Source organism: Lepidochelys olivacea (genome assembly GCF_965140295.1).
Source record: "Lepidochelys olivacea isolate rLepOli2 genome assembly, chromosome: 1".
Lineage (NCBI taxonomy): Eukaryota > Metazoa > Chordata > Testudines > Cheloniidae > Lepidochelys > Lepidochelys olivacea.
Window position 1 is genome coordinate 26,058,621 of NC_140411.1, and position 17,368 is coordinate 26,075,988.

The following is a 17,368-nucleotide window of genomic DNA, read 5'->3' on the forward strand; positions in this document are numbered from 1 at the left end:
GCTAGCTGCTAGCAGCGGTTGTTATTTTGGAACCTGACATCACACTTGCCATTTGTCCAATCTGTCAACTTCAATACAGGGAGAACTATCAAAAGATATTTTCTATTTAATATTTAAATTAAATGGGTCTGATTCTGGTCTTTTCACACTTACAATGGGGTAAATCAGTCATAATAAGACAACAAAATAGGCCCATACTCTCCAACTGTACCATCTCACTGGTCCTACATCACTGGTAAACTTCACAACAAATCACCAACATAGTAGAAGACTGAAAAGGAACTTACTTATGGACTAAACTAAAAGAAGCTGACGCAATGTCTTTGTTTAAGTTTATTTCACCAAACAGACAAAATAAAAGTTTTTGCCTAATTCCACATAAAGATTTTCAGTGCTGTTTTGTTTATATTTGAATGAGCAAAATAGAAAGGATTTTTATTAATTATTATTATTATTATTTCCCACTAATGGAAGTTAGAAAACAAGTTCCTATGATCATTTTCTCAACAGTAGACAAAATTAAATACACAAAGTGCTGAGAGACATAACAATCACTTTATATTCACCGGTAACCTCTGAAATGAACCGTAAGCTCTTATTCAAGGAATTTTCACTGCAAATGAGAGAGAACACTCCCTCACCAAAAATAAATAAATGGGAAACTACTTCAAATGCATAACTCAAAGTAAATGGATTTCTTACCATTGTGAGCGTAAATGGATGGCTTTCTAATGCTGACACTCTTGGACAGTGCAGAATAATGTACTGAAATAAATCACCCAGAGAAAAACGAATGGTAAAAAAGCTACGTTCAAAACATTCGGTTATGGCTGCTACTAACAATACCCCAAAGTTAAAAGCATCCCTCAACCCTTGCATAAGAGAAGCTGGAGTTTTATGTGCTGTGAGTCAACTCACCTGACCAGGCCTTGCTTTAAAGTTTTCTTTCCTCATTCGTAGTTCAAGGACATTAGAGGGATGGCTTATCACTGAAGTTATCGTGGCCGGTTTGTAACTGCGGATATAGCGATAGAGCCTTTCTGCACAATATAAGCACAAAGGTCCAGAAATCCAAAGCCAAGTCTGCAGAAGAAAAGCAAAAATATTACTCCAAGGAATGTTTTTCCTTTTTCATTTCAAAATAATATGACTCCTTATACAGCCTAGTTCTACCATCCTTATGGTGACTAATGTCTTAGGCTATGTCTACACTCATGGCTGCATCTGAAATACAGGCACTACACATGTAGCCACAGGCCGCAGTGAAATGCCGGCTGTGTCCACACGTCAAAATGTGGGGATTCGACTAGATGACCCTCGCGTTTAACCTTATGGTTCTGTGATTCTCCATGTCACAGTGAAAGGCTCCAGTTAGGCAGTAGGACACTACACTGCTAAAAATAGCAGGGTAGTCACGGGAGGCACTGCGTGGATGTGTAGAGAGCCGTGTAGAGTATATACCCTGGTGGTTCAGGCAGGTAGGGCACTCTACACTATGCTACTGGCCTAAGCCGTATCTCACCATGCTAGCTGAGCATGCAATGTCTGTACTCTTACATGCCGCCATAAATGTAGACACAGCTTTAGAATCATAGACTCATAGAATATCAGGGTTGGAAGGGACCTCAGGAAGTCATCTAGTCCAACCTCCTGCTCAAAGCAGAACCAGTCCCCATCTAAATCATCCCAGCCTGTGCTTTGTCAAGCCTGACCTTAAAAACTTCTAAGGAAGGAGATTCCACCACCTCCCTAGGTAACGCATTCCACTGCTTCACCACCCTCCTAGTGAAAAAGTTTTTCCTAATATCCAACCTAAATCTCCCCCACTGCAACTTGAGACCAGTACTCCTTGTTCTGTCCTCTGCTACCACTGAGAACAGTCTCGATCCATCCTCTTTGGAACCCCCTTTCAGGTGGTTGAAAGCAGCTATCAAATCCCCCCTCATTCTTCTCTTCCGCAGATTAAATAATCCTGGTTCCCACAGCCTCTCCTCATAAGTCATGTGCTTCAACCCCCTAATCATTTTTGTTGCCCTCCACTGGATGTTTTCCCGTTTTTCCACATCCTTCTTGTAGTGTGGGGCCCAAAACTGGACACAGTACTCCAGATGAGGCCTCACCAATGCTGAATAGAGGGGAATGATCACGTCCCTCGATCTGCTGGCAATGCTCCTACTTATACAGCCCAAAATGACATTAGCCTTCTTGGCAACAAGGGCACACTGTTGACTCATATCCAGCTTCTTGTCCACAGTAACCCCTAGGTCCTTTTCTGCAGAACTGCTGAATAGCCACTCAGTCCCTAGTCTGTAGCGGTGCATTGGATTCTTCTGTCCTAAACTCAGGACTCTGCACTTGCCCTTGTTGAACCTCATCAGATTTCTTTTGGCCCAATCCTCTAATTTGTCTAGGTCCCTCTGTATCCTATCCCTACCCTCCAGTGTATCTACCTCTCCTCCCAGTTTATTGTCATCTGCAAACTTGCTGAGGGTGCAATGCACACCATCCTCCAGATCATTAATGAAGACATTGAACAAAACCGGCCCCAGGACCGACCCTTGGGGCACTCCACTTGATACCGGCTGCCAACTAGACATGGAACCATTGAACACTACCCGTTACTTTGCAAGTAGTCCCAATGGATGAGGAGGAGGTGACTGCCCTAATCACAAGGCTACAGAATCATTCTAAATCTTTCTCTGGCCCAATTAATAGTGAATTATTCAGTTATTTAATTAAAGTGGAACAACTTCAACATGCCTCCTCAAATGACTAAGGTGAAGGGCAGATGGGACAGGCAGCTGAGGAGCTTTTGGGTAATATTCGGCCCAATACTGAACTGGATATTTTGTGTGTTGCTCTGTGCTCCTAGAGTTTCAGCTCTTCAGGGGACAGGGACCGTGTAGACCACTGTGTTTGTACAGATCCTAGAATGAATCCGTTTCTGATTGGTGGATTGGGACATACATATATCATAATTAAATCATCTTGAGTCTATTGATCTTTTCTAAAATTCCATTTTTCTTTTCACATTTTTCTAGAATAAACTCTGCCTCCTCCTTCCTTTTTTAACATTCTCATTGAATTTGATACTAATGAAAATAGGCTTTCGGCGGGTGTAGATAGCCATCTGTAGTGGTGGTCAAGATGAAAGTTGTGTTTATATTGTATTGCTCACTGTGGAATCTGTGTGCATGATGCTAATACATTTGTCTATAGCATCTGTACTATTGGTATCCACTCAGACCTCAATTCAGGAAAGCATCACTATGCAGGAAAGCACTAAAGCCTGTACTTAACTTTAAGTGTAAATAGCTCAATCTATTTTGTTTATCCTAGAGAACGTTAATATGTGACTTTATCACAGTCTTTATATAACTATGTGTGCTGAGGATTTCTGATAGTACAGAGCTCTGTAATCTAGCAGCCAAAGACATAACAAGATCCAGTGTTTGGAAGCTGAAGGTAGATAAATTCTGACTAGAAATAAAGTAGAAATTTTAACAGGTGGTAATTCATCACTGAAACATATTACCTAGTGATGTGATGGATTCTCTGTCACTTGAAGTCTTTAAATCAAGATTGGCTGTCTTTCTAAAATAGATACTCTCTATTTCCACATCAGCATGTTCCATAGCCCAGCAGTTAGAGCACTTAAGAGGTGGTAGATCCCCGTTCAGATCCCTCCTCCTCATCAGGCAGAGGGGAGCTTGAACCACGGGTTTCTCACATCCCAGGTGAATACCCTTACCATTAGATTAAAAGTTATAAAGGAAGTTCTCCTTCCCTTTTTCACCCCAGCTGTTTTGTGTGAACTTGCCTGAGCGGCCTGCTCCAGTAGGTAGCTTTTGGGCTCACCCATTGAACTGGGCCTGGCACACAACATAGGTGTTTGTCTGCCTGTCTTCTCTGGTTGTGAATTGCTCTGGGGCTTAGGCAGGAGATAGGCACCCAGTCATCTAGAGGGAGCCAGCAGTACGCATGCCCAGAGGCAGAAACACAGGTGCTGAGGGAACGTTTACTGCAAAAAAACTTAGCCACTGAGTGAATTTAGGCAGCTGCGGTGTTCAGCAGGAGTTTTGTGGATCGCAGTAGAGCACAAACTGAGACTTAGGTGCCTACATCTTGGGTTTAGATAGCTAAATAATTTTGTGAATCTCACCCTCACAGTCTAAATAGACAAAGGGTGGGAGATAGGAAGCATTCTTAGCCCTATTTTACAGATGGGATTTGGCCACGGGGAGATTAAGTGATTTGCCCAAGGTCACACAGTGTGTGCCTACACAGTCTGCAGCAGCCAGCCTCCCAGCCTGGTTCGACAGACATGGGCTAGCGAGGGCTCACGATGCTGCCCTAAAAATAGCTGTGTAGACATTGTGGCTCTGGCTAGAACTCGGGCTGTAAAAGCTGGGGGGGTGGGGTGGGCTGATGCCTGATAAGGTTTTAATATTTTCCATTATTAAAACTTCTGGTCCAGAGAAGTAATAATTAGTGGTCGTGGCTGACTGAAAGACTTGGCATTGCCTGTAAAACCTGAAATATCGGATCATACAGACCTCTGGGAAGTGCGACTGGAACTTGGGTTCCTCAGCGCAAATTCTCACAAATTTATTTTGTACAAATGGTTCCAGTTCTGCTGGGAAAGGCTCAGGAGCGTATTCAGGAAAAGGTTCTTCAAAAGTGCCTGGCACTGGAATATCCTCTCGGAGAGTTGTGTTAGGATGAAAGCAGCCAGGAGGGTGTTCCTCTAGGTTAGTCTGGTATTTAAGCACTCCTCTACAGGAAACAAACAAACAAAAAAGACACTGAAACAGCAATCAAAATCAACCGACTTCTCTCAATTTGTAGAGGATTTTATAGGCCATCACAAAGCTGATCAAAGGCTGATATTCCACAAGCATTTTAACTTTGTTTTACCTCCAGGAGTTTGAATTAACTTGACACGTTCCAACAATAGATCCCTTTGTCACTAAAGTGGAGGTTCTGCAACCCATCTGGCACTCCTGATACTACTTGAGGGTAGGAGAAATTGTGCGGGCCTCGGAGAGAAATTAAATAATTGCATTTGCAATTCAATCACACAAAGCTATTTTCAGCCACACTCTGTGTGTTATACAAGCCCTCGTTTTAATGCAATCTTAAACACAAGTGGCCTAACAATATTGCAGAATTATAAACTGCAGGGAGCACTCCTATCATTCAGTGTATTTCATGTTTGTGCATGACAGCATCATACACGAGCTACATCCCACTTCTGAAAACCCACCTGTCAAATGAAAAAAGTCATTATGATAGGGTGTTCACCCCAGACTGGCCCTGATGGAGTTAAGGAGGCTCCAGATGGGGCCAATTAATTTTCATAGTTGCACCTGAAGGGAGGCCGAGGGATTTATAAATACTAATTGCTGGTAATGCCCAGCTGGGGGAGAAGCTGGGTAAAGAATATAAAGAGATGAAGTCTTTAGTAGCAGGAGGCCACAAGGAGAGAGTCTGTAGTCACTCTCTGAGAACAGAGAGGTGGGGAGGAGGAGGAAACCCAGGGGGGAGAATAAGCCCTGGGATCCTGGCCCTGGAAGCAGGATCAACTCCAGAGGAGTTGTGGGAAAATAAAGTCTGAGAAGCCTGGGTAGGAAGAAGCCCAGGGAAACAATAAGAAAAGGGTGGGGGGGGAGCCTGAGTTCCCCTACCAGTCACTCGGAAAGGGCACAGCACTGTTGGTGGTGCCACCCAGACATCTGGTCTGGTGAGACTTTGATATCCTGGAAGGGGGGGACTATATAGTGATTTACCCGGAGGGCCAAATCGCAAAGAGGGAGCACTGTGAATTATGGGAAGAGAGACCATCGCAGCCATGGATTGACTATTGGCAGGGGCTGCCATTTGGGAAGAAAGCCACTATGACATGCCTGGCCAGGAAGAGGAGCTCTTGCGTTGAGTGAACCCCAATACAGTGCTCCATCAAATGTGTAGTACAGAGAGAGACCCTGGAGCACTGGGCCTGGTGCAGGGCCTTAGGCCTGAACCAGCGGCTGTGAACCAAAGTCAGGCCATGTATTAAAGCAGATGCTCACACATTCACTGTTGGGTACATAAACTTGGCAAAGTTGCTGCTAGCGTACAAGGTACTAGATATATACGCAAATATATTTCAGAAGGTTAGTACAGACACACCACAATCTAGTACAAGATAAGATGGTTTAACAGAATAATAGGGAAGTTTTTCTGAAATATAAAGAACTGGGTACAAGGGGAGGTAACAAACAGATGTCATGAAACATGTAAGGCAATATGTAACTTGTTAATCCCAGTTGTTTGTCTCAGTCTGTAAATGTTGAGGTACCTTGCCTTAGCCCTTTGTGAGGCCAAGGGGACAGCAGAGACTCCCGCGGATGACTGAACTGCTCCTTGCTGCAGGGCACTCATGTGTTAATGTATTTGTCCAAGTTGTGCGAGTCACTAGGATTGTGCCTTGAGGGCAATAAATCTGGCTGAGTGCCTTTGTCACCGAACCGTGCCCGTGGTCTTTCTCTCTGAGTAACATCTAGGTTTGCTGGCTGAGCAAGCGGTGCTCTCTGCTAGGGCTGATAACACTGGAGCTCCAAGGACAGAAGCACTGAGCAGATGTAACAACTTAGCAGCTTTGACAGCGTTGCCGCAGCAAGGACATTCCACACTTCTACAAAAAGCCAGGATCCAACCTTACAGATGATACGTCTGGAGCTGTACATGTTTCTCAGGTGAGAGTTACATCGATATTAACACGAACGTGCATGGGATTTTACAGACACAGCTGGAGAACAGAAAGAGGAAAAATACCAAAAGAAAACTAGGATTCCTCCAGACACTATATGAATCATTAAGAAGGTAATGAGATAAGTAATATACCCCCTTGTTCTTCTGAAGCCTTCCTTTGCCACTCAAAGAATTTGGGCTTGAATTATATCAAAATTATGGCCTGGGATGGTAGAAATATAAATGGCTAAATTATACCTTTTAAGAGGCATGGCTTTGCTGGGGAGAGGAGGAGGTTTCTGGCCTGTGCAGCAATGGCTGGGCAAAACGTCTGTAGCATTATACCTCCTGAGTGCTGGGTACAATGTGGTGAGCAACGCTCCTAGTTCCACCTTTGAAACATGTAATCGATGCCCCACCCGCACACCAGCCATCCTGGCGCTATCTGGCTCGCAGGAGTGGAGGGAAGCATGGTGGTGGCAGCAACCTTCCCAACCCAACCTTGCCCTCCTGACAGGATACATGCTGCCAACATGGTCCAATGGTTAGGGCACAAACTGGGGACTTGGGAGACCAGGATTCAGTTCCCTGCTTCACTACAGACTTCTTATGCAACCTTAACCAAGTCATTAGATCCTACTGCCTCAGTTCCCCCATCTGTTACATGGGGATAATGACACTGCTCTACCTCACAGGGTGTTGCGAGGATAAATTAAAGATAGTGAGGCGCTCAGATACACTTGTAATTGGTGCACATAGAAGCACTTCAGACAGATAAGATAGCAGCATTAGCTCCTCACCCCACCAGAGCGTTGGAAACCCAACTATGGCTTCCCCCTGCATGCTTAGATATCCTGGTAATGGGCTAGACAGATGAGATACGTTTCGGATACTCTGTCACCTCTAACACAGAGGATACCCAAAGTGGGATAGTAATATTAAAACACACTTTTAATATTTGTCCATTACAAATTGTCACACACAAGCCCTTTAATGGTTGCACTTCACTTTGCCATGCATGAACTCATCTACCACTTGGCACAAGGTAATCGAATCATTTACAAGGCCCCATGATAGAGTGTCTCTAGGCATTATTTCTAATTAAACAAAACGTTGCAAAACCAAAAAACAACATGGGTTAACTAGATCTTTCGGGCTATCAGTGTTTCAGGATTGCAAGATGAGCGAGTGAGAATTTTCTGATGGTTCACATGACAAATTTCTGGTTTTACGATTTCTACAAGTTAACTAATAATTATGGGAGCTGAAAGTGAATTCACTGATTGAAGCCTACTAATCATGGTTGGCAACATTCTGTACAACAGGTGCCATTGCCAGGGTGGCATCTTTAGTGTTATGCTATGAGTTCAGAAGCTCATAAGGTGAACTGCAATTCCACTACACTGACTCCTCCACCTATTCAATGTTATTCTCTCATTAATAACAACAATAAAAATACCTCGCTACTATATAGTGCCTTTCATCCATAGATCTCAAAGCACTTTACAAAAGAGGTCAGTATCATTATACCTATTTTACTGATGGGGAAACTGAGGCAGATGAAGTGACTTGCTCAAGGTCTCAGAGCAGGACAATAGGAGAGCTGAGCATAAAACCCAGTTCTCCTGAGTCCCACCTAAGTGCTGTAGCCACTTGTCCACTCTGCCTCTCTTGACAGCATGCTGTACTTTGCTGTGAAATACATTCCAAAGGTTGGAAGACCCACCCGTAAAATTAGACTGGAAAAAACACTAGACAATATCCTCAGGGAAGATTTGCAAGGAAAGGGGCTAGAATTTCCTCAGAAAAACATAGTAAACCTTTTCCCATTGTTAACTTCTGTGATTTTTGTGGGAATCTACAAAAAGAACAGAACCAGTGATATTTTTCTACCTTCTACTCAATATTTGTATAGAACTTTTGTTTTTATTGTCATTAATATTGGACCAAAAGTAAATAGGCATAGCTCCATTGACATCAACTGAGAATCTGGCCAGTGTCATTATTATTATTTATGGTCGTGGTAAAGACGCCCTCAGAAAGATCAGAGCCCTATTGACCTTGGCACTGTACAAACACATCATAAAATAGCAACAGCGCTGATGAGCTTAAAACTAAAGCTGGTTGAAATGTGTCTGTCAGAAGATGCCCTTTTTCCAATTTGTAAAAAATTGTTGACATTTGTTTAACTTTTTTTGTTTTTTTCTCAAAAGATTTCATGCCTTTATTTTTTTTCAATTCTTAATCATTCCTAAAATGTTTTCAATAATCAAAAAATTATGTTTATCAAAAACAGCGCTGTTCCGTAAATGCAAATCTTATTTACCAAAAAACCCAGTCTTGGGTAAACCAAAATCAAAATTGTTAACTATTCTGATAACATTTGAAATAAAAATTTTGAACAAAAGAAACTGAAAAGGAATCAAAAAAAATTTTTTTTAATGGTTGGTTTCAAGTATTTCAAAAAGACAACAAATTTGAAAATTTTCATTAAACTAATGTTGGTTATTTTGACTAGCTCTACTTATAATCTAAACAGACAAGACAGACAAAAAGGTGGGATGAAAAGGAAAAATTCAGTAAGATGGCGAACTAAGGCACAGACAGATTACCAGATTTCCCTCAGAGGACCCAGGATAGCTGCAGCAGAGTTGGGAATTGAACCCAAAATTCTGTGTCTCCTTAGGAAGAAGGCTACTCTTCCTCTCATAGACTACTCTTCAAACTTCTCTATACAGAAACGTAGCGCACAGCAAGCTGGGATGTAAATCTACTGCACACCAGCCTGCCACCCACTAAATGGCCATGGGGACCCTGTTGCAGCGCACTAAAAGTTCTGTAGTACACTTCGGAACATCTAGTGCTCGGCAGCAGGGTTTACATGGCCACTCAGTGTGTAGCAGGCTGCTGTGCTGTAAAATTACATCCCAGCATGCTACACACTTAATCTCTGTACAGACAAATCCTTCCGCCCCCCTACCCTTGAAAAGTATATATGTATACGTATATTATATATAATTTGGCCACCTCTCATGTCATGTCAGGTTTATAAAAACTCCGTTTTGATAATAGCGTTTTTGCTTTCATGCAGCGTAGCCCCAGTTTTCACTGAAAATGGAATCTTAAACAATCAAGCTACAATACATCCAAAACCGCATTATATAAATGAAAGACTAACCCTGTTCTTTGAACATTATACTTTTTGACACACGTTGTGTCCAATACACAAGATATTATCGACTAAAAGTGACACACAATCATAAAACATTGTCCAAAGGCACCGATTCTTTGATAAACTATAGAAGCTATTACCATAGCTACAGCCACTGAGAAAGCTATGCGCTCCTTGATAAATTCAGTACCATCACATTAGTCACTTCTATCCCCTCCTCCCATCTCCGATAAAGAATATATTTAAAACACAGGAAAATAAAACTTACAGACATGTCCCAGTTTTCAGATCATCAGCCAGTATTTAATAAAGTATTTGCCGTGAAGACACCATTCCAGCAAAGCACTTAAGCACGTGCTTAACTTTAATACATTAATTACTTAATATTTAGTCCTACTGAAGTTGAGTTAGCTGCAATGATGTATGATTTATGTCTGGGGTTTTTTGAGCATTATCTTGGCATCCTCTCTCTGGTGTCCCAGGGTGGGTTAAGCTCTGGTCCTTTGACAACTATAGCAATATCACTGGGGTCAGATCTTCAGCTGGTGCAAATTGGTGTAGCTCCTTTGATTTCAGTAGAACTAGCCCAATTGGCACCAGCAGAAGAGCTGGCTCCAAATGTTTTAGTAATCCTTATGTTTGTAGAATAATGCCATGAAAGCATCTGTTTTGTGTTTCCTATTGACTTTTTGCTATTGTTGGCTTTAATACCAAAGCCTACTTAAAGTTTGGGGCATCTGTAAGTCACTGAAATGCTTTGCAGGTCTTGTTGCAAAAAGTACCACAACAGCACATGCATTAACTATTAGGGCTAGTTCTCTTCTCCCCCTGGGGTGAGGATGAAAGAAACAACAAAGCATACATGACAGATGTTAGTTGTGTCACTTAACACGCTACTGGGAGGTGCTCAGATACTGTAATGACCTGGGCAGTATAACAAAATACATAGAATAGAACCACGAAACACCCCCAGGAGAGGATCTGGGAGGAAAGGGCATGGAATATCCTAAAAAAGTCCCCTTTCAGAATCTTCCCCAAATCATTCCAGTGCTGGGAAGACATTTGTCCTCTGAAGAATGAGCTGCCATTCCCATGCAAATCTCAGACACCCTGGGACCCCTTGTCCATTCCCCTGCTCCTTGACCGCTCAGCTCCTTTAGAATCATGCTGATAGTCTTTCCTCCAGCTGCCAGTGCCCTGGGTGGGGGCGAGGGGGTTTACCGGTAACTTTATTCAAAAAACCTTGCCAACAGTTAGGTGTGCTGATACTGCAGCCTATCAAGCCAGGTCAGGCTTGACAAAGCCCTGGCTGGGACACTTTAGTTGGGGATTGGTCCTGCTTTGAGCAGGGGGTTGGACTAGATGACCTCCTGAGTTCCCTTCCAACCCTGATATTCTATGATTCTATGCTGACTAATATTGTCTCATTGTTTCCTTGTGTTCTAACCTGTCTGTCTCTCTCCACCTGTTGTATTTTGTCTTATAATTAGATTGTAAATTCTTTGGGGCAGGGATCATCATTTTGTACAGCACCTAGCACAATGAGGGTCCTCGTCTATGACAAGGGCTCCTAATCATAATAAAAAAAAATCTGTGAATTAAAATGCTTCTGTTTGAAATGTTTTTTAGCTTCTATTGTTACAAGTTACATCTTACATTTACTATAACTGATAGAGGGTAGAAAAATGTTTTCCTCTTGATTTTAGTTTGTGTATGAGACAGCACTTTGTGCAGAGTCATTGTCACCAATTCCCCTGTATAGCCAGGCAGGTTCCAGTCCTGCAAGAACAGGGGTCTGCACAGGGAACCACCTGCCTTTTATTTTGTGAGAGATGGGAGCCTTAGTTTGTCAGATTCCCCTGTTGGGTCTTTCATACAGCAACAACAAAGGGCTGGGGAGAACCTTTTTAAAAAAAAAACATGAAAAAGTTAGGAATCATGGTCCAATGTAAAAACTTGATTCTTGGAACTCTTTTTTAAAAAATTCTCTAGATTTCAAGTTTACAGTGCTCTATTTCACAGCTTGTAAAATCCAACAGCTACTCATCGTTTACCTTCAGACCCTACCAAGGGAGACAAGATGAGTGAGGTAACATCTTTTATTGGTCCAACTTCTGTTGGTGAAAGAAACAAGCTTTCAACCTACACAGAGCTCTTCAGGTCTGGGAAAAGTACTCATTTTCTCACACCAGTGCAACTCCTGTATGTATTTAGCTGTGACTCTGAGTACCTTTCCCAGACCTGAAGAAGAGCTCTGTCTAGCTCAAAAGCTTGTCTCTTTCTCATTCTCAGTCTAAATCAGAATACCAAGGAAGTCAATGGACGAGGTCCTTAGCTGGTGTCAATGATGCAGCTGCTTTGACTGAAATGCAGCTGTGCTGATTTACATCAACTAAGGATCTGGTCCAAAGGAGTTGCACTGGTGTGAGAAACTCCACAGTCTTGCACCTTGTGTGGTTCTGTGAAGATGTGACCAGAACCTGGGTCTGCAGGACAGGTGACACCTCCACACCACTACCTGGCAGCAATGGGAAACCTGTAGGCATCACCACATACTTCCTGTGGAGATACAAACACAGGAAGTATCACCACAGGAGGCTGGACTGACATGCCCCAGATTGGTCCAGGCACACTACTTAAGCCCAGAGGAGTTCCAGGAAGCATCTGTGCAAGGAGGTCGACTTAGCTGCCAGTCATTGTGATGGATCCGCCTCTCTGCTTGCTCTCAGACCCTTGGCTCCAGGTTGGACCCTCGACTTCTACCCTTGAACTCTAACTCTGAGTCCAGCCCGATTTGGTACTTGGACTCTGACACTGGCTTTGATCCTTGGCTTCAGTACTGGGAGGCCAACTCCAGCTTTCAACCTCTGGTTTTGGAACCTGGACTCTGACTGTGGCTTTGATCCTGGGGCTTCAGTGCTTGAACTCTGACTCTGGCTACAGACCCTGGCTTTGCCCTTTGAATGCTGGCTCCACCCCTGCCCACTGGCATCAGTACTAAACCACAGCCCCAGTCCCGAACTCCAGCTATCACTCTTAGATTCTGATCCTGACCAGATTCTGATCCTGGTCTACCTGGGCTCTGGCCATTGGGATGGACTGCCCAAGCCCCGCTCGTAACACTTGTGTGGTCATTTACACCCATAAAATGGTTGGGGAGAGAGAAATAATTGTTGTGGTACAGCAATGGGGACATGGAGAAAGGAGAGACAAAGGGAAGAGAGTGACCTCACGTCACCCTTTGCCAGCAGCCAGCCAGGGTGGTTCTGGGGGCAGAGCTAAACAACATTTATTTTAGTTACAACCAGAACTTGGTGGAATGGGCAAGGAGCGGGGTTTGGTTCAGGTTGTGACCCTGCTGTGTTCTAATCTGCTGTACCAAATGATGCTCCAACCACAACACAAGCTTTACCTGAACAATTGCCGCTGTTAAATACTGACCAGCACGAGGTCATGTCAGGAAGATGCCACTTGGCTCCCTGCCTCAATGCCCTTCTTTGTGAGCTGTACCCTACTCAGTGTGCTTCAGGAACAGGGACAGTTTATTTGGTTACGTACCCAGAAACATGCACCAGCAGCAGCACATAGAAGACAAAGAAGAGGTTGTGTGTGTACCAGAAGATATCGTAGTTCAAAAGCCTGCAAAGAATAAACTGTGGTTTAATGCCATTTGCAGATACTACACTCAGTCATTGCTAATTACAAGCAGCTCTGTGTATCTAGATGAAAATTATAAACATAGAAAAAGCGAAGTCCAATTCAGCTAGGGTCCAAAATCCAATTCAGTTATGTAAAAAATATACACACACATTTTCCCACATTGAGTTGTTGAAAAGGAGAGGGGACTGGGTAAGCATGAAAGTGAGGGAAGGAGAGCAGGGAGTAGGAGTGCATGCAGGGAACTAAGGTATGGAGACTAGCCTGTTTTCCCAGGTCTCTACACAGCCTTCTACCCCACCCCTGCTGCCATAATGGCTCCCTGGCCCCAAAATTCAGCCTATAACCACAGTTCTGCCACCAACACTGGCTCCCTCAGACCACATCATTCACCCTGATGCTCTTGTAGACATTTATATTTTAAAATATTGAAAGTAACTATTAAGCATTTTCAATACAAATGGGTGTAATGGGAAGTGGGTAACGAGGTGTGTGGAAGGGAGGTAATCAGAGAGTTGAGGGAGAGGGGAGAAGGACTGAAGGAGGTGCAGGTAGTTATGGTACACACGCAGGGAACTGAGGCAAAGGGTAACAGGGGGGAAAGTATGAAGATACTTCAGGAGTTAAGAGTTGACATACAGAGAGGGTTTTCTGGAATCCAGGGCACATAGAGGTAAACTGCAGGGAACAAGCAGTGCCACATAAGTGCAGGACAAAGGGGAAGAAGGACTTCCTTCTATTGATGATTTTAAAAACTAGGGAAATTCTCCCCACATAAAAACTCTGTGAACTGTCACTTAACTTTATTCCTTTCTCCATGAATACAATCATCTCTCAAAAAAAATAGGAACTCACTAGTTAAGGAAATATTCACCCATAAGCTACCTATCTTCACAAATACACAACACAGCACATTCCAACCCTGTACAGCAGCACAATGTACACAATGTATTCTCTTCCAATACAAACCCTTATCCCCATCCACAATACAAATCAAAAATTAAATCATACACAAACTTAACTCTTACTATATAATTTAAGAAGCTATTCTTAAGACATTGCAAACATACACTAAGTCTCTCTCTGAAATGTCTTTGTCTCCTTTTACCTAGACAGCTTATATCTGGCACATTGCCTAACTATAAACATTATTTCTTTTTACTAAATCAGAACTTTTTAAAACACATCAGACTGCTTCTTATCTACTATCTGTCATTCAAAATAGACATTTATCAAAATCTAATTTCCTAGAAATCAGAGTTCTTGAAAACCTGAGTTCAAATTGCGTATTTAATTCCTACTTTGGAAAATTGGCCTTGGTATGTGCGTGGGTGTAGATTTGCATTGGAAGGGAATGTGTATGTGATGGTTTACAGGATAATGATGTGAATGACTATTGTTATATGTGATTGAGAAGATAGCTTGTGTATGAGCAGTTTGGAACTTATTTAGGAAGCCCTGAAAAAGTGGTGTCCTATATTTTAGTGACTGAGTTCATGGGAAAGGCCCTGGAATAAATTTAACTTGTAACTGGATCACATTTCAGCATTTTTCTGTATGTTTTATTACATTTTATAATAATTCAACCCCCCTCCTAGCAAATGGCTCTTGAATGAAAAATGGAGAGTTGCTACACAAGCTATTGCATGAAAGAAAAACATTTTAAAAAAATTAAGAAGATTTTTCAAGAAGTGTATTCAACTGGTTTTGTTCTAAAATTCATATGTCAGAAACTGTTTATCCATTTCACCTCACATTTGTATCAAGCCTTTATTTATTGCAAATATAGAGACAGCATGAAAGGAAGTGGAAAGAGTTTTCAGGAGAAGACAGAGAGGACATGAAGGAGCAGATGGGATTACAGGAGGAGAAACGGGCTTGAACACGATAGGTGGCTGCAGAGCTGTGGAATGCTTGAAGAAAAGAAGCTTGATCTTTATACAGAAGAGGAGATGCCACTGTAATGAATCTAGAAGAAGAGGCACAGTTGGAGCACTAAGAGAGAAAAATGAGGTTTTGATGGGAGCGGAGTTTTAGGGAGGGGAGACTGAAGGGCAGGAGGTTGCAGTAGTCAAAACGGGATATAACTAGTACACAGTCTTGGAAACAGGGAAACCTTTGTTGCCTGGATCAGGAAATTACTACGATAAAAATTTAAAACTGTTCATTATTTCCAAGAATGTTTGCATTGCATCTCTTTCTCTTTTTTTATTTAAACAAATGCTGCTATTATTTTCTAATTTATGTTGGCCTTGGAGAAAACAGACTTTTGCTTTTGGAAAAGCACTGCAGAGCTGTATCAGTCTGAAGTGATCATTTAGTGTTTCCACCTTTTATGAAATGGGTTTAGCTTTGGAGGCAAAGCCTTCAGCATAGCTTACATCCTGCCCAATTATCTTGAAATCTTATCTTGAGTCTAGCAGCACTGCAGTCTAATCCTGCTCAAATTCAGTGCTTCTGTAGCTCCACCTGGGGCTGCCAATTAACATAAGAACATAAGAATGGCCCTAGTGGATCTGATCAAGGGTCGATCTAGCCCAATATCCTGTCTTCTGACAGTGACCAGTGCCAAGTGCCCCAGAGGGAATGAACAGAACAGGTAATCATCAAGTGATCCATCCCCTGTCGCTCATTCCAAGCTTCTGGCAAATTCCCAGCTTCTGACCTCACTAAGGTCCTGATTCAGGAAAGCATCTGTGTTCAGTAAAGGTTCTTAAGTACCTACTCAACTGCTTCCTCAATCAAGGCCTAACAGTAATAATAATAGCTAGCTAAGACATGCTGGTTCAGCAGTGTAACTTACATATGCCTAACTGACGTAATTGGGACTAATCTCTCATGCTTTGAGTTAGGCACATCTGTAAGTACCTTGTTGAATTGGGATCTAAAACCCCAATTCTGCAAACACTTGATTCTTGATTCTACAAAATCATTAATCTACTCAAGTGAGTACTTGATAAGGACTACTACATTAGCAAAAGTTATGCATGTGTTTGCAGGATCAGGGCCTAAGGCCAGAAAGGCTACCAAACTCGATCTTGTAGGCTGTTGAGCACTCTGACACTTAAGTCCTTGGAGCAGGCACCACACAGCATTAAGCCGCTGGCGTTCACAAGGACTCTGCACTGAAAAGGGTAAGATACAGTTCCCTGCTCGTTTTCTCTCTAGACCAGGGATCGGCAACCTTTAGCACACGGCCTGTCAGGGAAATCCGCTGGCGGGCAGGGCCGGTTTGTTTACCTGCAGTGTCTGCAGGTTCAGCTGATTGCGGCACCCGCTGGCCACGGTTCGCCGCCCCAGGCCAATGGGGGCTGCGGGAAGCAGTGGCCAGCACATCCCTCAGCCCATGACGGCAAACCGCTGCCAGTGGGAGCTGCAATCAGCCGAACCTGCAGACACTGCAGGTAAATAAACTGGCCCGGCACGCCAGCAGATTTCCCCTGATGGGCAACGTGTCAAAGGTTGCCGATCCCTGCTCTAGACTGTCATCTCCATTAATAATGTTACCTGAGGCTTTGACCAAGAATTATTGTGTTCAGTTATGAAATGTGGTACCCAGAATTCTTAATATCCCCTTAAAAAGACACTAAGTCAACTAAATGGTACATTTCTATCTGAAGTATTTTGTCAATTTATTGTTACAAGTAACACCCAAGGAAGGATGAAAAAAACTACATTAACCTCTGATTTTTCCAGATTTATTTTGTGCATTTGATAGCACTTCGTGTACAATTAGTTTCACTGGTACCACTGTACAGTCAGTTTACTGTGTTGCTTGTGTGGATCTTTCACACAGTGACGGGGGAG

General features: G+C 42.8%; 1 protein-coding gene across 1 annotated transcript in view; it reads right to left on the bottom strand.

Moving 5' to 3' along the window:
* Positions 1-17,368, bottom strand: part of NOX4 (NADPH oxidase 4) — a 154,845-nt gene that overhangs the window by 112,302 nt on the left and 25,175 nt on the right. Inside the window, exons 8-11 of the mRNA XM_084650380.1 lie at positions 13,463-13,543; positions 4,557-4,776; positions 919-1,083; positions 703-765 (exon numbers count right to left, since the gene is read on the bottom strand). Coding sequence (XP_084506506.1) covers positions 703-765; positions 919-1,083; positions 4,557-4,776; positions 13,463-13,543 — 529 coding nt within the window. The remainder of the gene's footprint in view (positions 1-702; positions 766-918; positions 1,084-4,556; positions 4,777-13,462; positions 13,544-17,368) is intronic.